Here is a 26380-nt window from a genome sequence, read left to right on the forward strand (position 1 = left end):
TATGTGTACCGGTGCATGCTATTATTCTGTCAGAAGGACACACTGCTTAGAGCAATTTCTCCTGATCCAGGTGGGCAAAATGGTGTGAGAGGCAGTCACAGTTCTTCTGTATGATAATAAGTCCTTTACTGCAAGAGGGCTTTGGGAATAAAAAGGCCCTTGAGTCCAGGCCCATATCAGCACTTCTCTGTGACTGGCTGAGGCAGATCTAGAGCCTCATATGCGTTTGCTTGGCAGCCCTGGGGAGTCTGACCTCGCTCCCCGTGATTCTTCGGGGGCACTGTCACCACTCTCCCTCACACGGACTGTAAGGCGTACAGGTAAGGCTGCACCATCAATATTCATTCACTCTTGAAGCCAGTGTGATTTTCATGACTCCTTTGGTGGCAAGTGACAGAATCACAACTCAAAGCAGTGCAAACAAAAATGAAATTTCCTTGCTCCAAAGGTTAACAGGGAAATGGAAGGGGTGAAGTTGGTTTTAAGGCCAGCTCAGACCCCTGGGAATGCAAACTGAGCAGTCGCTACTTTCTCTCAATCTCCCGCCCTTCTCTGTTGAGTCTTCACCTTCACATGGTCTCTTCCTATCCAGCAGAGAAGGCCTTTGCTGCTCCAGGCCTGCACACCTTTGTAGCAGAGGTTCCAGGTGACAAAAGCAGGCCTCTCTCCCTGTGGTCCCCACCAGCCCAGAGCGGGCACTGACAGCCTGGGTAACCACCCGATCTAAGAATGAGGAAGATGCCGAGGGGTCAAGTGCATATCGCCTCTGCAGCTGGGTGCTGTCGCTGAGGCATATCATTCCTTCCTTGCCACCCTATGAAATGAGTGCTCTTATTTCCATTTTGTAAGTCTAATTTTACATGGTGTGTTAATTTGCTAGGGTTGTATAATAGAATACCACAGTCTGGGTGGCTTAAACAATGGACATTTATTTTCTGACAGTTCTGAAGGCTGGAAGTCCAAGAGCAAGGGGTGAGTAGGGTTGGTTTTCTTTGAGGCACTTCTCCTTGGCTTGCAGATGGCTGCCCTCTTGTTGCCTCTTCATGTGGTCTTCCCTCTGTGCACGCATTCCTAGTGTGGCTCCCTGTGTCCTAACCTCCTGCTTTTACAAGGACACCAGTCAGATTGGGTTATGGCTCACCTGAGCAGCCAAATGTAACTTAATCATATCTTTAAAGACCCTACTTCCAAGAACAGCCACATTCTGAAGGAGTGGGGGTTAGGGCTTAAACATAGGGATTTTTGGGCGGGGGGCACAATTCAGCCTATAACCTGTGCCTTGGTAAAGGGTGAGGCTGAGTCTGGCCATGGTGCTAAAATGTCCCTGAAGAAGCTCATGGAGGTGCCCACAAAGGCAAAGACTTTATAACCCAGAGCAGCAAGGGAAGGCATGGTACCCAGTGCAAACCTTAGGAAGGCCCAGGGACTTTTTGTCACATGGTGCGGGGACCCAACTGGTGGTGCAGGGCAGTCCAGGCTCCCTGAGGTGGGTGGGGTCAACCCGGCCCTGATGGATCATCGGAGTGGCTGTGTTCTCTCTCTGGGGCATCTTCCGCTACTGTTCTCTTGGGCTCCCCAAAGACGTCAGGAGGAAATTGAGAGAATCCATGTCTTGTCCATCTCCATTCTCATCAAAGACAGCAGTGTTTCCCAAAGTGTGGCATTCAGACTACTGGTGAAGATGTGAGTTGCACCAAGATGTTACGTAGGCCAAAATATTTAAAGACTTGATGAATGTGTCTGAATTTATGTTTAAAACACATAACCAGTCCTTATAAACTTAAAATTTTAATGCTATTACTTAAAATAGAAACATTAGGTATAAATTAATTGAAAGAAAAATATTCTCTAAGTAGCACTGAATAAATCAATGACCTTATGAAAATCTTGAGGGTGGTATTTGAATGACTGAAAATTGCCTGAGAAGGAAATACGTTTGGTTGCGGGCATAGATGTCGCTTGACTTTTGTGGCCTGGTCTGTCTGCACACTTGGCCCTAATTTGCACTGAGGGCCAGTCTCGGGGGTGACTGCAGGCCTTTGGTTCCTCCTGCCTGTGTCCCTCCCTGTCAGTTGGACCAGACCCAGTGAAGAGGCAAGTGGGCTCTTGGGTTCTGGATTTTACTTACTTTTAAAAAGAGTCTCACTTTGGGGCTCTGAATGGCTTGGAAGGAGCTCATCGCTGTGTATATAAAAGCAGGTGTTCATCACTGCGTTGTCAAAGCTTTTAGCAACTCAGAGTCTGATATGGAATGGAGTATTTAAAACTTAATTCCACATGGAGGATTAGCAGAGTTGGCATAATTTTGCCATGTTAATTGCTATGAACTTTAGCAGTGCTTTGTTCTCCTTAAGCTGCCCTTCTGCTTCATGCTTGGCTCTGTTTGGTGGCCAGCTGCAGCTGCTGACACTGTTCACAGGTGGTCCTCATTTTTTGCACCAGGTGCCCGATGAGGATGAGCATTTCCAGGTGCAGTGGCACTGGCTGCTGTTCGAATGCTCAGTGGGCCTGTTTCCTTGGGTGCAAAAGGTGGCTGTTGTATTGACATTATGCTCTAACCTATGATTTCTATCCACCCCCATGTATTTTGCTTTATTAATGTAAGATTGCCCCCCAGTGTCCAAAAAAGTTATGTGCATGGGGAAAGGGTACCTTTCTAGAACTTAGAAAGTCCGACACAAAACGGTGTTGTGTTTGGCCATGAAAGGATGGTTGTTTGGAGCAGTGCTTCTCAAACTTCACTGGGTGTGTGAATCATTAAAGAATTAATGATTATTATCTTATTAAAATACGGAGGTGGGGCAGACTGAATAGGTCGGGAAGGAGACAAAGCACTTCTCACAAGCGCCCCGGCGACTCCAGTGCTGCGGGATGGGGAGCACACTTCAGGAGCGAGGCTCGGAGTGCTCCTCTCCGTACCTGTGTCCAGGATGTTACAACCACAGTGCAAGCCCGGCAATCTACACAAAGTCTGAATGCGTAAGAGGTGTCGTTCTATACCCTCTGCACGTTCTGGCCCCTCCTCACCTTCCTTCCTCTTCTAATCTCACTCTCCTCTTCACTTGCTTCCCTTGGCACTTTCAGATTCCCTAACCCATCAAGCTCATCCCACCCCGGTGCCATTGCAGATGCTGTTCTCAGAGCCTAGAGTGCTTCTCACCCCACCTTCCCCCCTTCATCCTTCAGTAAATATGCCGAGTGAGGTCCTTTCTGCTCCTCTCTCCAGCACCCTGTCTGTTGTCGCTGGACCATTACCTTCATGTACTATCTCTTGTTTTATTTACTCAGTTATGGCCTGTGTTCTCCTCTGGACCAGAGCTCACACTGCCTTGCACGTTGCAGGATCCTCAGTGCTTCTGCCTGGCAGCTGTACTCCATAAGTAAACATGTGTTGAGTGCAGGCATAGGTGGGGAGTGAAGGAACACCCTTGAGCACCTTTTGTACATTGGAGTTGGCTGTCTGGAGGTGCTGGGGTCAGGTGATACTTAGAAGACTCATAGAATGAGAGGTCAGGAAAAGAGCCACTTTTGAGCCATATTTCTTCTTCAGAGATATCAAAGTATAAAAAAGTGTCTCTCTTAGACTAGATGAAATATAGTAAGTCTTACATTTCTTAAGCAGAGTTTTGCGAAAGTAGTATATGAATCACTGAATTAAACAAAGGAATGCAGGACTTTTGGCTGTATGCATTGTGAGTCTGTAAGGGGAGGTACAGTGGCTGTGGCAGAGACTCTGTGATGAACTTACCTGCAGGCTGTTCCTTGTCTCTGTCCTGTTTCTCTTCTTTGTCAGCAGGATGCCTGCCCCCCACTAGAGAGGCTGGAAATGCCCAATGCTCAGTTTCCCAGCCTTCTCTGCAGCAAGGTCGCAGGTCTATGTCCTAGTTCTGGCCAGTGGGAGCTGCGGAGAAGTCTACTGAGGAGTTCTGGGAAAGTAAAATTTCTTTCCTTTTTTTTTGATGTGGCTGTGTGAGGACATGATGGCTACAGTTACAGCAGCTTTTTGTAAACATGAGGGGTCACACTGGAGGACACAGTGAAGAGATGCAAAAGAAAACTTGGGCTCCTGGTGGAATCACTCGGCTACTTAATCCACTAACTCTGCACCTTGGACTTCTGTTTGTGCAAGACAATCTATTTTCTCATTGTTTAAGTCACTTTTAAGAAGGCATTCTTTACTTGGAGCTGAAAACATCCTGACTGATAAGAGTGGACAAGCTGGTCCCTCCAGTTGGGCCGACTGGACTTGGTTCCTGGCTTTACCATGGTAATTATGTATCCTCGTCAAAACTGTTTCCTCATCTGTGAGCTAGAGAGAAGAGTAATGACTATCTCTTGGGCTGCTACAGAGGCTTAAATGAGATGGTGGATGTAAATCCCTCCACACAGAACTTGGCTCATTGTTGGTACTTAATAATGAGGAACTATTACTATTATCGTTATTATTTTTTTATTATAGACTCTTATTTGTCATTGGAACATCCTCTACCATCTCACAGGACTCCATGTTCTGTAGGAATCAATCTGGGTGATGCTAACCATGTTGAGTTTTCTTATTCTACAGAAGGAGAAACTAAGGCCAAGGGAAAGCTGTTCTCTGGACTCTTTTATTTTGAAAAAATGTTCATGGTTCAGCCTCATCCCTTGTCACTTATTTCCACTCCCACTACAAACAACAGAAGGACACAGGTCTGGGGTTGAAATCATGTGCCTTTATGGGAAACAAAAATACCCACAACAATAACAAAAGCCCTTCAAATCGTGCCAAGTTCTCAACCAGTGATAATGAGGCAGTTTCAATGATTGCATCTGGCTGGGGACGTTTCTAAAGGGTCAAGAGAATTAAAAGACATTGACCATAAAGAGAAGTAACAGAGAGGGTTGATATTTTAAATGAGAGCATATTAGACCTCCTTTCTGGCTCCACATCCTTTTGCCCTTTTGTTATGGTCTCCTCCCAGCTTACAAAGTCATTTCCCGAACTTTGCTCAAATGCAGTCTCTTCCGAAAGCTCTCCTTCATCTGCACCAACTGCAATGCCTTTTCAGTAATGCCACAACCATTTTCTCATGCCATCTCCTATCACTTCCGCCTCACATCCATCGTGTCTGAGCACATGCCTTATGATACCTAGTGTTGGTAGGCATGTCCCCCAGACCAGGGCCCATGTTGAGCATCTCAGGGCTCCCACCGCCCTCTCCCACTCAGAGCTCAGTATACAACAAGTGCTCGGCATCAGCAGTGAGTGTTTGTTGAAGTCAGTTCTACCTTTGCCATGTTACATCACCAGCCTCTTGAGAGTCCTTATTGTCATTTTCACTTAGTATTCCTTCCTCCAAGACCTCAAAACTGCCTAACTCAAGGTATCTCCAGGAAGGTACAGCCCCCACTGAACATCACCAACTCAGGGTAGAAGGTCTGGAAAGGGGAGGAGAGAAGGCTAAGCATTCACCCCTGTTCCAGGAGGCAAGGAAGCAGGAAAAGCAGCCCCTGGGGAAATCCAGGATGATTGTGAGTGGTGTTGACCAATGCTTCATTCTGGAATCTCATTAAGCAGTCATTCTTCAGAAAGTTTCTGCAGTGAAACTTGGCCAGCTTTGCAGTGGGCATCAGGGACTGGTTGGGTTACCTTGCCAAACCCAGGACCAGCAGGCACAGACCAGGAACCTCTCTTTGAAACATGACCTATGTTACCTTGAGAGGGATGTTAGAGGTTGTCTGTCTAGTTGTTCGGTTAGAGCTATGGGGGGAACGTTAGCCCTGCGGTGTGTTGAGTTGTCAGGCACATAGATCGTAGTAAGGCTGAAGAATACAGCGGCAGTGTGGACCTCCCCTCCAAAGTGGGAAGGGTTGGGAGGTGCTAGAAGCAGTAAGGGAGAGAGGAGGGTCTCAAGAGGTCCTGCAGCTCCGGTTCTAACAGGTGCCTGCTCTATCTTCTGCTCCTGGCTCCTACTCCTTTTCTCTGGTTCTCCAGCGCCAGACAAAGGGGCCAGTTAGAAGTGGTGGAAGAAAAGGAAGTGGCTTTTCTTTTTCTACTGTGAGTCATAGACTTGGATCAGGGAGAGGTTAGGGTCAAGGACAGAAGAAGGATTGAAGAGCTGAGGCCCTGCCCACTTCTGTTTACTGCCGTGAGGAGTTGGTCTGAGCTCCACACTTCTAACTGCATCCCCCTCAGAGAGCACTGAGCTCTGAATTGTGGGTGATGAGAACATTCTACGAGGGCTCTGCAAGGTGCTCAGTGTCTTTGGGAGGGGGCTGTGGATCCTCCCATGGGAGGGCCCCTCTGGGGCCAATAAGATGTGAAAACCAGAAGGTCAGCATCCACCCTGGAGACTGGGGAATAGAGCCAAATAACAGACAGAAGAGACTTCTTCAGGCACCTCCATTAGGAAAGAGGGTTGGACCTTGGGGGACTCAAGTTAGATGTTAGATGTTTCAGTATAAAAAGGATCCCCATTAAAAGGATGGGCATCCCTTCACAAACCCCATTGCATTAGAAAAGAGAAAGTAAGGAGCATAAAAATATCTTGATGATGCGGGCTTGCCTGACAGTCCAGAAAAGCGAGTCTCATGGCAGGCAGTGTGTCCCATTACACAAGGGGATTATACAGAGCTTCAGTATAGAGATTTTACATATATCTTTATATAAACACATATATATTTATAGAGCCTCTGTCTAGAACAGCCGGGCTTGCTTCTTCAGTTCATTCCTCTTCCAGAGGGCCAGCCGGTCAAACTCAGAGATGGTCATGCCAAAGACTTGGTAGAACTCTTCCTGGGATAGGTGGCGCTAAAATGAAGTGGGAGGGGACAGAGAAAAAATCAGCTTGAGGATGTGAGATGCAGGCTGGGGGCAGGTGAGGCAGGAGGGGTCGTGGTGCCTGGCATAGTGTCTGACCCACAGCAGGTGTGTGACGAATATTTGTTGAGTGGATAAATGCACAAATGAATGTTTCTTCGGAGGGACCTCTGGAGCTGGTCTGACTGCAGAGGCTGCTCCTGCTTCAGATTCAGGTGCGACTATGCTTCACCTAAGTGCCCTAGCTGCATCCTGGTTGACCTCACCTTTCTGCATCCCTACTCCATGCACTCATTCTGTGTTCAGGAGTGTGTATGGATTAATGTAACACCTCTGTCCTTTGGAAGAAAAGGGAGGTATAGCCAAGATTTTAGGGTGAATTTCCTCTTATTAATATTTTTATAAATGATCTGGATGGCTGTTCCTCAGGCTGGTCAATGAAACAATACTACTGTTCATATTTCTCCACCCACTGAAATGGCCTTTCATCTCTTTCTTATGTGAAAACAAACAGGCCATAAAACGAAACAATGTTCTGAATTCCAGGCCAGTTCCCCCACCCCCACTTCCTGACTGCTCTGCCTATTCTCTCCCACTTCCGCTCAGTCTAAAAAGTTGGTCTATTGTTAAAAGCTTTGAGATTTAGAAATACACGGCACTTAACATTTGGCAAAATGTTAACAATTGGTGCATTTAAGTGAAGGGTAGATGGATGTTCATTTTACTATTGAAACTTTTCTGAAGTTCTGAAATTTTCAAAATAAAATTTAAAATTATGTTTCAGGAGAGAAATAGATGGCATATATCCTGCCTGAAAACTTGCTGGAATTGCTGAGATGACCTGTGGGTAGCAATTATATTAGCTAATTGACTCAGTGCAGTCCGCTGGTGCAGGGGCCAGGGCAGTGTCCTTTGCCCAGTGATCTCAACTCGGGCAACAAGCTAGACATTCCTGTGAGCATCTGAAAAACACTGATGCCTGAGCTCCTTCCCCAGGCTGCAGTTTAATTGGTCTAGGGTGGAGCCCTGTGTTGGTATTTTTAAAAAGCACCAGAATTGGTGATTCTGAAGCTTAGGGAAGTTGTGCTTCCCAGGTCTGAGCTTCTGGGAGTCCTGGAGGGTGTAGGAGAATAATTGGTCTTCCAGGATGAACATTTCCATCCCTTAACGCTGCCGCTCCCCTGAGCTGCCACGGGAGCTGTCCCCTTCAGCACTGCCAGACTCTCTCACTGCCAGACCCTAGAAGGAGGCCCCAGTTCCACATGTGGGCTGAATCATCTGCTTCCTTGCTGTTACCCCAGCACGCTAGAGCAGGAAGGACTCATGCAGCTTTCCGAGCCACTGACATCCCCCTCCTACTGCCCCAACCCTCCCTCTAGGCTGGGTGAATTCCTTGGCTGTCAGGTTAAGGTGGTGCTTGTCCTGCCCCAAGGAGCACTGAGCCTCCTCTCAGAACGAAGCCTGCATTTGAGTTTGCAAACATTTCCTGACGCCTTTCCCAGTCCAGGCCATGTGGAAGATGACAGACGATCTTTGGCAGGCAGAGGAAATGGATCTGCACGCTAGACAGACGGCCGGGGGAGGCTGGACGACAGGCGAGTGACACATCCTGGGGCAGGCGCAGGGAGGTTTGGGGCACAGGCATCACTAACTGGAAGGCAGCCCTGAGGAGGGAGGAGGCTGGCGAGATGGGAAGGGCGTTTGGGGGAGAGGCAGGAAGAGGCCCTTGTGTGGAAAGGACAGAGTGTGCTCCTGCGTCAGAAATGACCAGGCACTGGAACTACACACCAAATATACTGGGCAGTTCAAAAGCCCAGTGCCACCACTGTGCCTTCATGTATGCTGTTCCCCCTGCATGATGTCTTCCCCTTCTCCATCCATCCAACCAAACCTTCCTGCCTGCAAGTCCAGCTAAATCCTTCCTTTTGGCAGAAGCTGGTCATCTGGCCCAGCCTTAGTGGTCTTCTCTGAATCAGAGCGATCACACATCGGCAGGGTGTTTACTCCCCAGGACACTGCCTGACTCAATGCCAAGGGCTCTTTGAATATTGTTTCATTATGTTACTAGGCTATTGAGGGAAGCACGACCATCACCCCACTTTGTAGAGGAGAGAACTAAGGTTTAGAGAGGTTGTCACTTGGCCAAGCTGCCCACCTAGGGGTGGCAGGATCAGGGTGGGAAGCGAGGGTGTCTGCCTCGGGACCTTCTTATAGTTTTACCTCTGCACAGTGCTGCACCCACCCACCTCATCCCAGCACTGGTTTTCTATACAATGCTGCCTAAAACCAGTGCTGAATTTCTTATCAATGAGACGACAGGCCTCTGAGCAGGGACCAAATGTAGCTCTCCTCCTATGTCTTCAGAAGAGTCACCTCAGGCGGGACACACTGAACCTGTGTAGCACAGATGCTAACCGAATTGAGGAGGCAGCACAGAGCACCATGGGACAGTCCTGGGCTAAGTACACTGGGGTGGAGCCTCTGCTTTTTCAACAAGCTGTGTGACCTTAAAGCCACGCATGTCACTGGCCCTTCCTGAGCTGGGTTAGACCAGGCAAGGGCTGGAGTCCCTTTGAACCCAAAGGCTCCTGATCAGTTTTCTCCACTGACCTCCAAACGTGTCCGGTCCACATCCTTGGGCAGCCGGTTTCTCCCTCTCGTGGTCACCAGCAGTAGTTCGTAAGGGTAGATCTAGGGAGAAAGGAAGCGGTGGGGTTTGCTGGTTGGGCAAGGGTGGTGGGCTCGTCCCTTTGACCAGATTTTATGTCTGGCCTCCCTCCTCTACCCAAAAAGGGCCGGTGGTTAAAGACTGGAGGGACGGTCGGGTTTGCCTTTTTGGGGTGGCCTGGCAGCCTCAAGTTGCCTTTTCCCAAAAGGCAAGGCCCCAGAGTCCCTTGATCTGCTAGGGATAAGCTTGGTGGCATTTGGTATGAATGTGGACACAAGTCTTCCTGAATGCAAATATCTTAAATGGTGATTTGGAAGCCTCCAGAAAGTCTTTGAGGTCTATATGGAACTGTCTGATTTTAGGAGGCAAGAGTCATGGGGAAGGACTTAGGGAAAGTGGGCCTGGGAACTGGATATGCTGGCCTTGAGAGGAACCCTGGGGCTGTATATTGATGTCCCCGTTCCCAAATAGACAGTGCTGTTATTCTCCTGCTGGTCCCCAGTGTGGCAGCTCCTAGTGTCTCAGAGACCTCCTGGGTCTGTGGGCTCCTTTACCTTGTACTCTGCAAGGAGAAAAGACACACACACACAAATGGAAACATATTGGTCTTTGCTTTGCATCACTGTACTGGCCTCTGTCTTAGAGACCCTGTCCTTGCTGAATTCATTCCAAATCAAGTCTGGTAGGAGTACCATGGGTGGCTGGAGAGAGGGGTTGGGCTGATCCAGAGATATAGTTTTAGGGGAAAAATGACCTTTGAGATATTTAGAGGGGAAATAAGATGAATCTAAACCACATGGGCAAGACCCTCCATCTTCTGGGGGTGGTCCTCCAAGGTTTTAGGTGAGCTGCCCTGCCACCCCAGCCTGCTTGTTGGAGCTGGGGGAGGCTGGCGGGAGACCATCCCTGGCAGACAGTCCAAAGCTCACGGAGTGTTTGCTGGGAACAATGTGCATTGGGCTCTGAGTGTTTCCCCGCACCCAGAGCAGACGGGCAACTCTATCTCAGCAGTCCTGGGACGCAGTGCTCTGGATGGTTCTGGGAACCCAGATGGGGCAGCTGGCCTGGAGATCATCCAAGGCCAGGGATTTGAAAGGATGAGGGGTGAGCAGTGGAAAAGGGAGGGGCTGGGAAGTGAAAGGGAGTGGGAACTTGGGATTTGGATGGACCCCAGCACAGAGCCTGAATGTGTAGCAGGCATTTGTTGAGGGTCATGCTGCAGCCACGAGCAGAGTACCCACCCCTGCGAGTTCCAGGGCGCCCCCCCTGCCCCCCGGCACTCACCTCGCATGCCCCAGTTGACGGCATTCATGCTGTCGTAGTGGAAGAGGTCTGCGCTGGGCGTCTGCAGGGGAGACAGAGCCAGGGCTGGCCTGAAGCAGGCTCACCGCTGCCTCCTGGGAGTACTCACCTATCCCCAGAAAACGGACCAGGGCACCTGGGACGGGGGCCCTCGCAGAAGCCTCAGTCTCAAGTTGGGGTAATTTACCTCGCTGCCAAATCTCTAGTGCCCAGGACCAGCACATAATAAGCACTCAGTAAGTGTTCACTTATTGGCAAATTACATCTCATGCTTTCTTTCATGAGACCTGCCCTGGCAACCCTGTTTAAAAATGCAGGTTGCCCTCTCCTCAAATTCCCAATCTCCTTTATTCAGCTCAACATTTTCCTCCTTGTCCCCATAGCACTTATTACTTTCTACATCCTGTTAAATTTGACTTGTTTGCTATTTACCACTTGTTTTCTGTTTTTCCTACAAAAGTGGAAGCTCTAAGGGGCAGGAGTTTTTGTCTTGCTTGGTCACCGATGTATTCCAGGCACCTGGAGTGCTGCCTGGTGCGTATAAAATACTGATGATAAATACCTACTGCGTGAATGAGTGTTCAGGCTCGGAGTGTGCAGAGGACAGGGCCTGTGTGTGCTCCGGCAGGGCAGGCTTATTAACGCCAGCTGCCATTCCCCAGTGGTGCTCATATCCCTTTGTGTGCTTGACGCTCCCACAGAATAACGGGTCTCCGGCTTCCACCTCTGTCCTTCTGCAGTCTCTAGTCCGTACAGCAGTGGATGGACCCACTACACCTCTGAGTCAGGTCAGGCACAGTTACTGGAAACCCTCTGAAGTCCTTACTGGTGTGCAGGGCCCTACTGACCCTCCTGTCAGGCTCCATCCCCATGCTCACTCCGTGCCGGCCACACGTCCTCCCCATCCAGGGCCTTTGACACTGTCCTACCCTCTGTCTGAATGGCTCTTGCTGGTATTCAAGCAGTGAGGTCCCTCTGAGTCCTTAGGACTTGCTTAGATCCACCCCCTGCTGACTGCCTTCTCTCTCTGCCCCGAGGCTTTGAGTTCCATCTCAGCACTACGATTACCTGACTGCAAACCACACCTTTTCTTGCTGGTTGCCTGTCTCCCCAACTAGAACTGAAGCTCCCTGGGAACAGCAGCTTTATTTACTGCAGGACCCCCAGCACCTAGAACAGTGCCTGGCACTTAGTAGGTGCTCAGTTAATAAACATCTACCTCAATGTTCCTGCTTTCCCCCATCATCTGTCTAGTCACGCAGCTCCTCCTCTTGCTAATAAGATATTTTTTTATTCCATTTTGGTCCTGAAGCCAGCTCACTGTTTCTGTGAAGGTTTTATACAGCAGGCCACTGAAGAGCTTAGAGGGCTCCAAGCCATGACAGGCAAGTGGAGCAGGCAGTCGGGTGTGGCTGTGAACTTGGGTCCTGGCTCTTTACCTACTGGGTGTGAGACTGAGCAAGCCACCCCCCCCACACTCCGCTCCATGCCTCCATAGTAACTGCTTTGTAGGGTAAATGAGTTAGCACTTGTACAGTGCTTAGCACAGTGCCAGGCATCCGCCAACCCCTCCCATGGGGGCACCTTAACACTACAGGGAGGACAGCCATCACTGCCTTGGGTCCCTTCAGTTAGTCCACCTCTAGCCCCAAGGCCTTTGCCAGGGTTCCACCCTTAGTAATCACTGTAATCACCGCAGCAGCGAACTAATCCTGGAATTGCCAACACTGTGGGGGCAATGGCCCTGCACGGCCTCTCTTACCCTGTGCAGCCCATTTCTTCTGTAGGCAGGCAGGGAGGCAGACTTGGAGATGAGGGGATCTGAAGAGAAGGAGCAAAACAGTCACTAGGGGCCCCAGGCTGGGGGACCCTCTCCCTAAGCTCATCTGGCTGCAAATGGCCAGTATTACCCCCTAACTCCGAGGTGAAGTGGCCGTAGCCGGGGGCCTCCAGACCCTTCCATTGCTCTCCAGGTTATAACTGATCATCTTAGGGGTCCCTCCCCTGGCAGATTTCTAGGCCCACCCCAAGCACCCATTCACACGGTCTTCTGCCTTGTCTTGCACATATCTGGCCTTTTATGAGGCACTCCTCTCCTGCCCAGAGGGTGGCTCTGGACGAAGGCTCTGGAATTGGAGTTGAGCTTGAAACCCAGATGGGTGAGTTCTCACATGGGCGGAAGAAGCGCACCCTCTTTCTTTCCTGCTGGGAGCTACTGGGCATGTCAACCCTGGTTCTAGAACCAAAAGTTGAGGCCTACCAACTGACAAACACAATGGGGTGGACTGTTTGAGAGGAGGACTGTGCTGGCACATCCTCACTATCTGCTTATCGTAACTATGAGAGACCTGCACAGGCTCAGTTTGTCCCTCACAGGACACCCTGGGCTGAAGGTGGGGCAGGCAGAACATACCACTGTCAGCCAGGTAGTGGGACCGAGGGGCTGCAAGAGAGAAGAGCCAGAGATCAGTGTTCATGGGGACAGACAGGCATGTGGATAGTTAATGGGGCAAACAGGCATGACTCCGACACCTGGGCCACCCTGGCTGGAGGGGCCTCTTTCATTACCTCCTTTCCCACTGGTCAGTTTCCAATCATTGTATTGCACCTCATCCTTGTGCCCCCTCCCAGCTCCTAGCCCGGCACCTGGTACATAGCAGGAGCGCTGCGGTATCTGCTGCACCGATGCCGCTCAGTGGTGCTGCATTTTGAGCAGCACTGGTAGTGTACTGCACAGAGCCCAGAGGCAGGGGTAGAAAACAGCGCCTCAGTGGTCAAAGGGGGAACCAGGCCCCTCAGTTCATCCTGGCTCTGCTTTTAGTAGATACCTAACTTCTACAAGTTTCTTAATCATGCTTCCGTTTCCTCATCTATAAAGTGGGGAGGGAAGATGTCTCCTTTATAAGGTGTTCGTGAAGAATATATGACATAGTACAGAAAGGTACTAGGACAGTGTCTGGCACATAGGAAACATTGAATAAAACTGGATTTATCATCATTACAGCCCCATCATCTTTAATCTCACCCAGAGTCAAGGTGATTATCCTTGATTAAGTTACTATCCATCAACTATTGGTCTGCATCCATCAAGTATTGACAAGTGTGTCAAGGTGATTTTATTCTTGACCAGGTTATTATCCCCCAAGTATTGACTTGAGACAGGATTTCCTGGCAGGACTGGCTCCCACAGGGGTAGGGACAGGAGGAAGATGGCACATGTATGTGCCCAGGAACAGGGAGGAGATTACAGTGAGAGACTCTCAGGGCAAAGTGCTTGACCCAATGCTCTGCTTGTGTACCTCTAGTGATAGGAGAATCACTATCTCAAGAGTAGTAGTAGTACCTTATATCTTTGAGCCATTCAAACGATTAGAAGATCATTGGAAGTCACTGCTTCAGATACCCAACAAGCAGAATCGACTGCTCAGGGCAGAGCATGGTCTTACTTAGTGTTCCACACAGCCCCTTGCCAAGTCTGTATTCTAGAACCCAGTGAGACTGTAGGAGTCAGATTCATTGACGGAGTGGGGAGGTAAAAGCCCACATCCAGTGGCACTTACAGCCATTGAGGGACATGTCATAGCCAGCCGTGTGCAGGGCCTCCCGGCTGCTGGTGGAGCTCCTGGGCGGGGTCCAGGGATCTGCGTAGGAGCTGGACCGGGCCTTCATCTCCTCTTTCAGAATCAGGCGGCCAATTCCACTCTGCAGCTGGGCAGTGAAGGAGAAGTAAGATGAAGTCAGGAGGAAGCAGAGAGCACTGAGGTGGAACATGCTTAGGAAAGGCTGAGTGACTGGACTCTCTCTGGTGACTCTCTGTCGTTTTTGCTTCCCAATGTCCCTCCCTCCTTGCAGCACCCATGTTTCTTTTTGGGAGTTCATCTTTCTTTCACAAGTGGCCCTCTGGCCTGGCTGGGACTCTGACAGTGGGCACAAAAAGCAGGTCTGGCCAGCGACAAAACTGCATTGCCTTGGCCACAGTGATAGGTGGAGTGATGGGCAGGCGGCTCCAGCTGGGCCAGGAGCGCCTTCCCTGGGACTCTGGTTGGAATCGCTAGCACCCGTCTTTCAAAAGAAGTTTTTTTAGAGAGGTGAAATTCATATAATATAAAGTTAACTATTTTAAAATGAATAATTCAGTGGCATTTAGTACAACTACCATCTCTCTAGTTCCAAAACTTTTTTATCACCTGCAAAAAGACCCTGAACCCATTAAGCAGTCACTTCTTATTTCCCTCTCCTCCTGGTCCCTGGTCATCACCAATCTAGGTTCCGTTTTTACAGATTTACCTAATCTGGATATTTCATGTGAATGAGATTGTACAATACATAGGCTTTCGTGTCTGGGTTCTTTTACTAAGCATAATGTTTTTGAGGTTTATCCACATTGTGGTACGTACCAGGACTTCATTCCTTTTTATGGCTGAATAATATTCCATTATATGGATATACCACACTTAAAATCCATTTGTGAGCTGATGGGCATTCAGGTTACTCCCACCTTTTGGCTGGTGTTATGAACAGGTGTGCACATATGCTGGAGAACCAGTTTCCAGTTCTTCTGGGTATATACCTAGAGGTGAAGTTGCTGGATCACATGGTAACTCTACATTTAACTTTTTGAGGAGCCACCAGAACTCTCCCCAGCAGTGGCACCACCTTCCACTCATGGTAGCCATGCATAAGAGCTGCTGGCACCCACTTGCCACGATGTGGAAAGAACTTGCCTGAGCACGAGGCCAATGCAGAGGCAAACCTGCACAAGCGCAGAGAGAGACAATGTCCCTATGGCAGTTTCTTGAGCAGCTGGATCTAGTTATACCTGAAGATAATCTGACCATTTGACTTTTCAGTCCTGCCATTTCTTCTTTCCATCAAAGAGTGAGTTTGAATTTGATTTCTGTCACTTGCAAATGAAAATGTCCTCAGTAATGAACCCTTTAAGCATCTTATTCAGCAGTGTGGCTGGCTCACCTTGTGCATGCTGCGGTCAAAGTCGTCCTCCTCTCCTCCAGATGAGAACCTTCGGGCTCGGGGCACTGCCGAAAGACAGCTGGGGTCAGCTCCTGCATGTGTGCCCCTCTCAGCCTGCTCCGGAGGGAGGGCCAAGGGGCAGCAGAGGAGCTGGGACAGGTGGGGTTTCCTCCACGCACCACCACTTTCCAGCTGAGTGACCCTGCATAGGTGCACTTAGTGAATGACCTGCCACTCCCTGACCACGGGCCTCCCTGAATGGAGATGCCCAGCACCCCTTTCCATTCTTGGGCCATGAGGTGCACATGAAGCTGCTGCCCAAACAGAGCTAACCAGCCACCATGCTGGGACTCTGCCTATGCTGGTGGGAGAGAGAAGTCCTTTTTCTGCCCAGTAGGAGGTAAGCCCGGACCTGCTGGAGCTCACTGTGCTGTGATGAGGGCAAAGTCAGCCTGAGAATGGAGCAACCCAATGCAGGGGACAGGACAAGTCCTGAAGATATCCACTCACTTCTAGATCCTGTTGTGCCACAAAAACTTTCAGTCACATGATCAAGAAAATCCCTAATTTGGCCTCAGCCATTTGGAATTGGTTTTTCTTTCTTTCTTTTGTTTGTCCAGTGGACACTTGTCACTGTCCACTTTGGGTTACCGTTGGGCTGCTGTCTCATCCCCTTTCTAAATGCAGACTTCCTTGAGAGTAGGGAAGGGGTAGTGTCATCTCAACTCCTCGGAAGCTTTGCTTAGAATGGACAGTCAATTAGTAAAGGTATGTATGAATCAAAATGGCACTTGATAAAAATGCCTCACCATACTGGAAAGAAATAGCTTGGGATGCCTGATTGGTGGGGGTTGCACCTTAAGGACCACTAGGACCTCTTGTCAGGGTTCCTACAAGCACCTCCCATCTGCTACACCCTCCCCTTTCAGTCCTCTAAACCAGTGTCCACCCCACGGCCCGAGTGGCATCTTACAAACACAAGTCTGATCGTGCTGTCACTTTGAATGGCTTCTTGCTGTTTAGGGTGAGGACCAAAATCCACAAGGCCTGCTGGGATCTGGCCCCTCATCACCTCCCCCACCCCACTCTAAGCTCGAGGTTAAGCTGACAGCCTTTTCTTTCCTTGGTGGAACTCACCCTCCCGTCCTGGATCTTCGCAGATGCGTTTCTACACTCGGTGGGCTTGCCTCCTCTTTACTCTTCCTGTAGCAGCAGAGTCTGCATCTGAGCAGGCTTTGTTATCTCTGGGCTGGACCGCATGCCCCTGTCATGAGCTCTCCTACCTCCTGTTTATCCCCCCTATATATCGCCTTCCTCTCTAGTTAGGACCCAGTTTTCTCCACAAGGGCAAGGACATGGCCTAGTCTGTTTGTCAGTGCTTACTTAGGGCCCATGGCGGGCCCTCAAAACATATTTGCTGAATGAATAAATGACTGATCAAGTTAAGGAGTGGGTGACTGTCCTGGCCCCTTGCATCCCTGGTGTAGGTGACAGGGCTCTGGCCTTGTCCCCCCCGTGGGGCACACTACCTTTTGGGGAGCCATGGTAGGTCCAATACTCAGACTCTGTAGCATAGTAGGGGTCTGGAGAGTAGGCTGGACTATACTTAGAGGCCTGGCTGATGTCTTCACTTGTTTTGCTCTTGGTTGCTGTTGACAAATCACCTGCAAAGGACCAAAAAGAGAAAGCTTCAGGGAGGCAGAGCATTCTAGACTAGTGTCCTCTACACTCTATCCCATGTCTCAGCCAGCCTGCAGCCCAGGGGAGTGAGGCCACTTTGAGGCCAGGGTCTGGGGTGTGGAGAGCACTGGAGCTGGAAAAGTACTGAGTCTGAGGCTCGCATTTGCCACTCGGAAAGCTGAATACCAGAGAGGGGAAGGCACTTGCTCAGGACCACAGAGCAAGTGAGACTAGAACTGGATCAGACCCTAGCTTAGGACTCCTTCTACCACATTCCATGGACTCCCCAGTGTGCTCCTAAGTGAACAAATACTAAGGCCACGGCTTCTTCAAGGAAGACTAGACATGTCCCAGCTGAGCCCTTGCCCTAGGCTTCCTTCCCCTCCAGAAGCCTGCCTTGTTGTGGACAGGAGCCACATATCTATGGTGGGAGTTGGCCAGCAGGGCCTTGCGGCATGTTGAGTCAGATTGGCCTTCTCACCCCGAAATGCCAAATCCTTCCTGGGGAGATTATGTGGGTCGAAGGAGGGAGCACCGGACAGGGAGTCAGCAACACTAGGTTCTGCTCCCAGCTCTGCCACTTAACTCACTTGTAACGCTGGGAATATCCTGCCCCTCTCTGCCTCAGTTTCCCCTTCTGTGAGCATTAGAATTGGTCTGTTGGCTCAGGTGCCATCCAACTTCAAGCTTCCACGTGAATTCTACAGCATGGGGTGAACACCAAAGTTTTATTGCAGCCATAAAACCTTCTGGATGGTGACTTTAGCATGTGCCAAAGACTGGCTAGAGGCTGACCTGGGCAGAGAGAGGCCTGGGGAAATGAGCTTGGCTTCAAGGTAATTCCTCAGGGGAGAAGCTATAGGGACAAACTCGACACTCTGGGCAGCCAGGGTTGCAGAGGTCCTGGGATTGCCCTCAGCCAGCTCCAGGCTCTGTGCTGCACCCCGCCCCCCTCCGCCTCCCTCCTACTGCACCAGCAGCACTTGCTCCCAAAGCTCCAGTTCTTTTCGATGTGGGTCCCACCCCAGTTAATCTCATTCAGCTCTTTCATCTGCCCTCTAATTCACTCAAACCACCTCCACCCCAGACCCCATACTTTTGTGCTGCCCCTCAGGGTCATCTGGGAAGTTCCACGCAATCCTGAAGGTTTTGGATCTGGGGGCCTTTTTTGGATATAAAGTCAAACTAACTTTGTCAGGGTTGGTGACTCTCTGTTTCCACTTGGGGCACATGGTATGACCTCTACACCCACACATAGATATGCACGTGCTCACAGACCCCCCCTTGATCCCTGCCCAGCCCCTCCAAAATAGAGGACATTTGTTTAAATTATTAGTACTCAGAGCCACTATTAATACTTGTATTTCCCATTCTACCAGCTTGGTGAGTTCAGATCTAAACACAGCCACTTCTGATGGCTCATGCTCCACTAACTGTTATCCAGTAGACCCATAGGCACATAAAGGTGACAGGGTGGCAGCTGTGCCTCTGCATCCTCCACTAAGAGATTCGCTTATTCAGATGAGGCTCAATAATTGCTTCTGTAAGAGCCGCCAGTTCTCAGTGCTGAGTGACTGGGTGTCAGTGTCCTGGGTGCACCTCTCCCAGGGGTTTGCTGACAGGGGTGGGGGGTTGGGAAAATGGTAGCAAAGGATTTAGGGAATATGAGGCCTTCCTTGCCCTTTTAAAATGTCACCAAACTCTTCTCCAATGTCACCTGGAGCGATGGGAGGGCAGTCAACCCAGCCTTGCATGTGTCCCTCCTGGTGACCCATGCAGAGCCATCTGCGCGGACGTTAACTGCCCCACACCCCTTGCCTGGCCATGCCCTCTCTGCCTTCGACCGTACCATGCCGTTTGTAGATCGGAGGTTTCCGGTAGATGTTACTTTCTCCAGCTGCCGGACAAACCCAGAAGAGACAGTAGGGAGGAGAGAGAGAGAGACAGGAAAAAAGAAGACAGCAGTTGGTCAGTGGATCTCAGAAGAGAGAGATGGACAGCAAGATTTCCCAAGTGTCCACCATCTTTTCCCTGGTGGACTTCCTCTTCCAAAGCTGAACTTCCAACCTCATACCATCGGGTTCCAAGAACAGGGAGGGGAAAGGAATGGGTGGATTCGAATGGTCCTGGGGAAGGGACTTGGGGCTTGAATGGTGGGCATGCAGGCAAAAGGTAGGCATGTGCTCAGCAGGGCCCCATGCAGGAAGGTGTCCACTGCCTCCACCCGGCGACCACGCCTCATTCCACGTGAAAGTGCCCAGAATGCGGCAGCCGCGGTTCAGAATGATCCCCCTCACTTCCTCAAAAACAGACAGGATGGGACCTCTCTGGGGCAGCTGAGAAAGGTGTAGATGAAACAGCAGGACGAGCTCCTGGGGAAAAGTGGGAGAGGAGGGAAAACCTGGGCCCAGAGTTGGGAGACTAGTCTAGGCCCAGCTGTGCCATAATTTAGAATGAGATCTTGTCTAAATCACACTTGCAGGGTCACCTATCACTGTCCCTCATGCTCACTACCTCTAGCTACACTGGCCTGCAGCCAGTTCAGTGTTTCAGGGCCTTTGTCCTTGCTGTTTGCTCCACTGGATGTTTTTCCCTGGGATCTTCACAAAAATGCTTCTTCCTCATCTCTTGGCTTCAATGTCACTGCCTCCAAGAAGCCCCTCCTGACTATCCCACCTAGCCCAGCCTCCCCCACCCCAGTCTCTCTGTCACACACCCTGTTTTGTTATGTTTCTAGCACCTACCATTGCCTGAAATCACCCTTTTACTCATTTGTTTACTCATTGATGACCTCCCTCCCCACACCGAGACATAAATACCATGAAGGCAGGATCTGGGCTTGTTTAAGCACAACTGCAGCCTCAGGTGCCAGAGGAGTGCCTGGCTGTAGAGGAGAAGTAACAGGCTCACAGAAACTGAGTAACTGGCCTGAGGTCACCAGCTTACACATAAGAAGCAGGATGGAGATTTGGTCCCAAGAGTTTTGATGCAGAAGTCCCTATTTTCAGCCTGATCCCAGCTGTGTCCCACCATGGCCCCTAGACATCTCAGGCACTTCCCTGGGATGCTCCCTGGCAGCTTCCTGACCAAGGCTGATTCTCTCAAGTGAGTGGACTAAAGACTGGGTATGTTGGGGCCGGAGGGTGGATTACTCAGAGTGACTGGTTAGGGAGGGTCCCTAGGAGCCAGATTCTCCTCGGTGCCAGTGCAGGGTGCCTGGCGATCCCGGGAAGCATGCATCCATGCCGGGCATTCTGGGCTGGCAGCCTACCTGGGATGTGAAAGTGCTTGGGAGCCTGGTAAGAGGTTGGAGTGGAGGACCTCACATCTAACTGGCTATGGTATGGAGAGCTCCGGCCGCTCTCAGGCCCTGGAGCACACAGGCAGCGGTCCCCAGAGAGAAGAGAGGCAGAGAAAACAGGCATTAACATGGTAGTGGTTCAGGCAGCAGTGAGGTGATGACGGCCAGGACGGCGGGGAGGCGGCTGTGCGCTCATGCACTATTGGCGGGAACAGGCTTAGCACTGTTTTCTAGCTCCGCCCCAAAGTCAGAATTTGTGGGTCGTTAGAGTCAACTCCACCAAGCTTCAAGAAGGCATTTCACCCCACCCTCCCCACCTACCTCCTCCCTTAATTGCTCTACTTGCTTCACCTGCAACCTCAGGTCTGGCTGTGGACAACCTGACTGGCCTCGGTGGGGCTGGGCTGTTGAGCGAAGGCCAGGGCACAAACCCATTTCTGGTCCTCTGGTTCCATCCTCTGGATGGACGGGCCTAAGGATGAGGGCTGTGTCTTCTTCCAGATAGGGGCATTGGGCTGCCTGCCACTCCCCTCTCCTAGAAGCTCACCACCCATTTTCCCACAGCCTGTCTTCCTTTCCCCTGCCAAGGGCATCTGCAGGGGCTCAGTGAGGCCCAGCTGGTCACCAACCAGGGCGGCCACAGGCCTGTGGAGGCCATTCTGTGATGGGGATCTCGAGGAAGCCCTGTTCTGTCTCTGCAGCTGGGGACATCAAGCCACTGTGTTGTCTCCCTGGCTCTTCCTGTCCCTTTGGGGACTTCCCCCTTCCTTACCAGAGCGGTAGTAGTGGTGAGGTGAGCGGGAAAAGGTGGGGGACATGCCCTGGCGGCTGTAGGTGGGGGAATCGATGTATCCTGGGCTGGAGGCCCGCCTCTGCCGGAGGTCCAGGTTCTCGTAGATGTCCTGGGGGAGGAAGTGGGGCTGTGAGCAAGGCCACCAATGAGGCGGGCCTACGGCCCAAGGTTCTGTTAGGCAGATGGGGGAGTGACAGGGAATCCAGGATTCTTGGTACTGCCCTTCTGAATACAGAGGTCCCCACCCTGGGTTACAAGCACAGCCCAAGGAAGGGTGCAGAGAATTTTCAGGGTCTTCACCCATCACTCAGAGGCTCTTGAATGGAACCTGTGGGTCAGGTCCCTGGAACCCTGGCCAAGGTTCTCAGAAGCATTGGGGGTCATCTCCGGGTAGAAAGGGCCCATAAGGTTTGCTCCCAATTGTTTCTGCCCTTTATGCCACCACCACTTCCTCCAGATTGTACTTCTGTCTGCATATCACTGCCTGGTTGGGTCAAGGGCTCATGTCCCTTGGGAGGGTTAAGGAGGGGTGAATCAGGGGCCTATTTGGTCAGCATAAAGGGACACCATTATATAAAAGGTCTCCCCATACTGGCTTAATTACCTGAGAGTAGGGAGATAATGTTCCCAGCGACTTAGAAGTGAAAAGTTTGAAGGCAGTCATGAAAGAAGAGAGAAGAGGGTGGGAGAGAGGGACAGACAGCAGTTAAATGGTTCAGCAAAGAGAGGTCCTCTGCCACCCCTTGGCCTCCCTCTCCAGGTAACACCCTCACTTAGAGTTCCAGGATATTGGCTGTGCTGACAGGTAGCAGGAAACCTTGAGACTGTGCCTTCCTTTTGCAAATGGGAAACCCACGGCCCAGAGGGGGAATGGAATAGCTCAGGGCCCCTCAGGAAGTGGCACAGTCTTTTCCCAGACTCAGGCTTCCCCACTGCAAGCTCAGTCATTTCCCAACATTTTGTCTCTTTACCAGTTCATGCCCCTCTGTGGTTCATGAGGGTAGTGCCCAGGGCAGGGGATACAAAGGCAGGGCCAAGCAAGGGCCAGCATGGCACCCTCGGCATGGGAGTCGGGCCAGTGGGTGGTGCGGCAAGCTGGAGATGGAACATCCCATCTATAGAGGGCAGCTCAGCCCCAGCACCTCAGGGCCAGGCTGGGATGCCAGCCCTATGTTAATAAAGCTTCTTAAGTTTCCAAGACAGGTTGGAAAGGCAAATTCTTATGTGAAATCTCCCAATGTTTAAATGTTGGAAACCAATTTACATTTTTAAAAGGTATTTTGTGAGTGAAACAAAACAAATTTCAGGGCTGGGTGGGGCTTTGGGGCCTAATGTGCCAATCTCTGCCCTCAGGAGAATCAGCTTCTACCAAACGTGTGGTCCCCTTTCCTGGTCCATTTCAGGGGCTAGAACCCAGAGAGTCTCAGTACTGGCTCTCAAACCAGATGGAAGCCAATTCCTTTAGAGAGGAAGGGGATTGGGGGGGGACGACACAGTGGTGGAACAGGGACAGGAACCCGGGTCTGTGCCCCCAGGCCTGGGGTCCTTCTGAATGTTCTTTCATTCAGCAACCACTTATTTATTTCAAAATCCAGCTGACGCTGAGATTTTATGAGTTTCTCTTGTGTTCTGAGCACAGGGACTTATGGCCAGGTGAAAAAACCAGAGAACCTACTAACCAGGGATCACCAACCCAAATAATCACTAAGTGTGGCAGAGGACAAGAGCCACGGGCTGTGTGTGAAATTTCTCCAGTGTAAAAAAAACAATTGTTCCAATGAAAAGCAGTCACAGGTTCTCAGCTTCAATGCCAGGGCTCTTGGGGAGTGGTGGGGACTCGGGAGAACTGGAAGCCCACCTCCAGTCTACATAGCAGGCACTGCTTCCCACCTCTGGATGGTGGAAATACTGGTGTGGTGTCACCACCTCTAATTTTTCAAGAAAAGCCCCATTTTTGGATGAAATCACCTGATTTTTAAATGTTGACTGTAAACTCCAGCTTAAAAGAGTCTCAGGAGCAACATTGTGGAAAGCAAGGTGTCTGTGACAGCGGGGACCGGGGACCCCATGGGCCCTCCTCTCCTCTGACGGCCCCAGAGAGAGGGGCAAGATGCCGTACCTCTCCATAGCCACATCTCTCCAGCATCTCATCGGACGTGTATCTGGAATGAGGTTCGTAGGAAATGAGGTCGGGGCGTTGTACCTCGTAGATGGATTTAACCTTGGGGAGAGCTGCCAGGTCTTTGTAATTAAGGATCTCATTATCCACTTTAGCCTGGGGAAGAAGGAAATGGACAGGAAAGAAGCAGAAAGATAAGAGGGAAAGGAGAGAGGAAACAAAACCCAGGCATAGGGAGAAGGAGCTTCTCCAGTTTCCACTAAAAACAAAGCTTTAGGATGGAAGACTCACAGGATGTTAGAATAAGACAGGTCTGAGAGGCCATCCATTCCAACACTGCTTGTGTGCATATGATGTGTGACTCTGTGAAGTGTCAGTATTATTCCTATTTTCCAGATGGGGAAACTGAGGCTCCAAAGATTCTGCAGCTCTCAGCACTTAGCCAGTAGGTTCAAATCTAGTCTGATCTACACAGCCTAGGCACTGACAGTCTTCTGACCCCCCAGAGTGAAGATACCCCATTCACAGCTTCCTTGGTGAAGATAGTGAAGATGGTAAACACAGAAACAATCATGACAGAAAACACTAGCTAACATTTGGTGAGAACTTACTATGAGCCAGACACTGTTCTGAGTCCCTTGTATGGACTAACCATTAGTTCATACAACTCACAACTCTAATAGTAGGACTAATATTAGCTGCACTTTTGAACAAGGAAACAGGCACAGAGAAATCAATGAACTTGCCTAAGGTCACATAGCTAATAACTAGCCAAACCAGAATTCAAACCCAGCCAGTCTAACCTGAGAACCGGCCCTCTTTGGTGGCCTCTTTTAGTTCTCCAGGGTGGGGAGTTCACTGGCTTACAGCTGTCAAGGGGCTGCACCCAGAAAGCTGCTCCTTACGCTGAACTGAACTGAGCCTCTAACTACTTCCTGACTTTGCCTGAGTTCAGTTCTCTAGAACTGCATGGATGAAGAGACCACTTCCTCTTGCATGGGTCAGCCTGTGTCTCATGGTTCCTAAATCTGTGTTCTTTCCATGTTTGTATCCTCCAGTGGTTCCTTCTGTGGCCTGGTTTCCTCTGTGGTTAATGAGGGTCTGTCCCCCCCATAACTACTATGGCTCCTAAGGTCCTGAGGTGAGGAAAGTTAAGAGAGGCCATGACACAGGGAATCCAAGGGCATTATGTTGTCCTCATAACGTTCTCCCGATGCTTTGAGAGACAGGTAAGTCTCAGGGCCAAGACTACTGTAGAGAACAATTTTTATAAAGACCTTAGAAACATTGGTATTTCAAACACTTCCCAAAGCCCTTCACTATTTCATCCCTGTCCCATCCCACTGCTGTTTGGGCACTGTGCCATTCACTCCCCTTTGCCCCAGGCTTCCTCCTCGCCCCAATCTAGACTCTGAGGCCCTGTGGATTGTATCACAGGCTCCTTTTGTTCAATTGGGTTTGGCCCAAATGGGGCGTCTGCAGAGTGGGAGGTGAATGAAGAGGCTGTGTACCTGTCTTCTTTGCACCTGCTCTGCCTGGTGGTGACTGGGCACAACTCCTTCTGGACTGCTCTTCCACAGCTCCAGCTGTTACCCACCTTTCCCTTTGCACTGAGGGTGGTGACAGCTCCCCACTCCTGCGATCCCTGATGCTGCCCTCTGTGGGCATCTGCTGCAAATGCATCTGTGCCAGTTTGGGGTGTGGGTGTGGAGGGCACCTTATTAGGAGAGTCTACTGGCTGAAGTAGCTGCTGCCTTTCATTCTGGGATGTAGATCTTGACCTTGAGAGCTCTTGGCGTCTTGCAAACTTGTTTCAACCCATCAATATTTATCTGAGCACTTTACTACAAACCTCAGAACCATTAAATTTATATTTCCTTCTACAGCTGCCTTGCTGACAGGTTATAAATGAGTTTACGGTGATTGGACAGAGGCGTCCTAACATAATTGGCCAGAAAGGAAGGAAGAGACCAGTGGAGCTGGTCCAAGTCTAGTCACCTGGAGATGATTCTAGTAGTCAGTGGGGCGGGTATAGAGCCAAGTTTGAAAGAACCTGTCCCCTCCAGATACATTAATAATCCTATTTTAACACCAAACCTCTGTATCTGTAAAAGTTAAACCAATACTCTATCTTTATGCCTGCTATTACCTGTCCCAAAAGTGGTTGGATGGCTTCTTCTCTAAATTTGGAAGCCATATTTGGAATGGTCTGACTTAAAACATGGCTCACATGACATGCACACTCATTCCCCAGGGTAGCTGAAGGTGAGGTGCCATTAAGGGGAGAGCAGGAGAATATAGAAGGGCAAACACATGCCTATGCTCAGATGTGGGGGTGACTGATCTCAATGTATAAGCCCCCAGCTGGAGGGCACAGTGGCAGGTGTCCCTGTTGCTGTTGTTCATCTGGAGTGGAGCTGCTTCTCTCAGGGGCAGCCCTACGAGCTCTCTTCAGGCTGCCAAGGTGAACAGCATCAGTGCTGAAGTTACTTCACAAAAGTTAGCAAGGCTCCTCAGCAGCCCAGGGGAGACCAGCTAGGGATGCAAGGCATTATCGTGCAGCCTCGGCATATCCTGAGCTCCCATACCTTAGTAACTCTCCTGGAGACAGCCCCACTTTGGTCAATAACCTTCTCATGGTGGAGGACCTGAAACTAAGCCCATTAATCCTGACGTAGTCTGGCCCCATTCATAGCACCAGGGGGGACGATCATCTCTCCTGTTCTGGACAGGAATCTTCAGTGAGG

At 50.4% G+C, this 26380-nt stretch overlaps 1 protein-coding gene across 3 annotated transcripts in view; it reads right to left on the reverse strand.

Annotated features, from left to right (window-relative positions):
- Positions 1–4692: 4692 nt before the first annotated feature.
- Positions 4693–26380, reverse strand: part of ABLIM3 (actin binding LIM protein family member 3) — a 108799-nt gene continuing 87111 nt past the window's right edge. Inside the window, exons 10-22 of one of the 3 annotated variants that reach the window (XM_037161880.2) lie at positions 23634–23789; positions 21494–21623; positions 20692–20790; positions 19270–19317; positions 17270–17404; positions 15741–15805; positions 14330–14477; positions 13183–13212; positions 12532–12590; positions 10752–10812; positions 10022–10029; positions 9410–9490; positions 4693–6790 (exon numbers count right to left, since the gene is read on the reverse strand). In XM_037161880.2, coding sequence (XP_037017775.1) covers positions 6677–6790; positions 9410–9490; positions 10022–10029; positions 10752–10812; positions 12532–12590; positions 13183–13212; positions 14330–14477; positions 15741–15805; positions 17270–17404; positions 19270–19317; positions 20692–20790; positions 21494–21623; positions 23634–23789 — 1134 coding nt within the window. In that variant the 3' untranslated portion in view covers positions 4693–6676. Of the gene's footprint in view, positions 6791–9409; positions 10030–10751; positions 10813–12531; positions 12591–13182; positions 13213–14329; positions 14478–15740; positions 15806–17269; positions 17405–19269; positions 19318–20691; positions 20791–21493; positions 21624–23633; positions 23790–26380 lie in introns of all 3 variants that reach the window. The other 2 variants (XR_008391759.1, XR_008391760.1) reach the window with 2 other exon arrangements.

Source organism: Artibeus jamaicensis, unplaced genomic scaffold, assembly GCF_021234435.1.
Source record: "Artibeus jamaicensis isolate MK-2021 breed Jamaican fruit bat unplaced genomic scaffold, CSHL_Jam_final contig_432, whole genome shotgun sequence".
Classification (NCBI taxonomy): domain Eukaryota; kingdom Metazoa; phylum Chordata; class Mammalia; order Chiroptera; family Phyllostomidae; genus Artibeus; species Artibeus jamaicensis.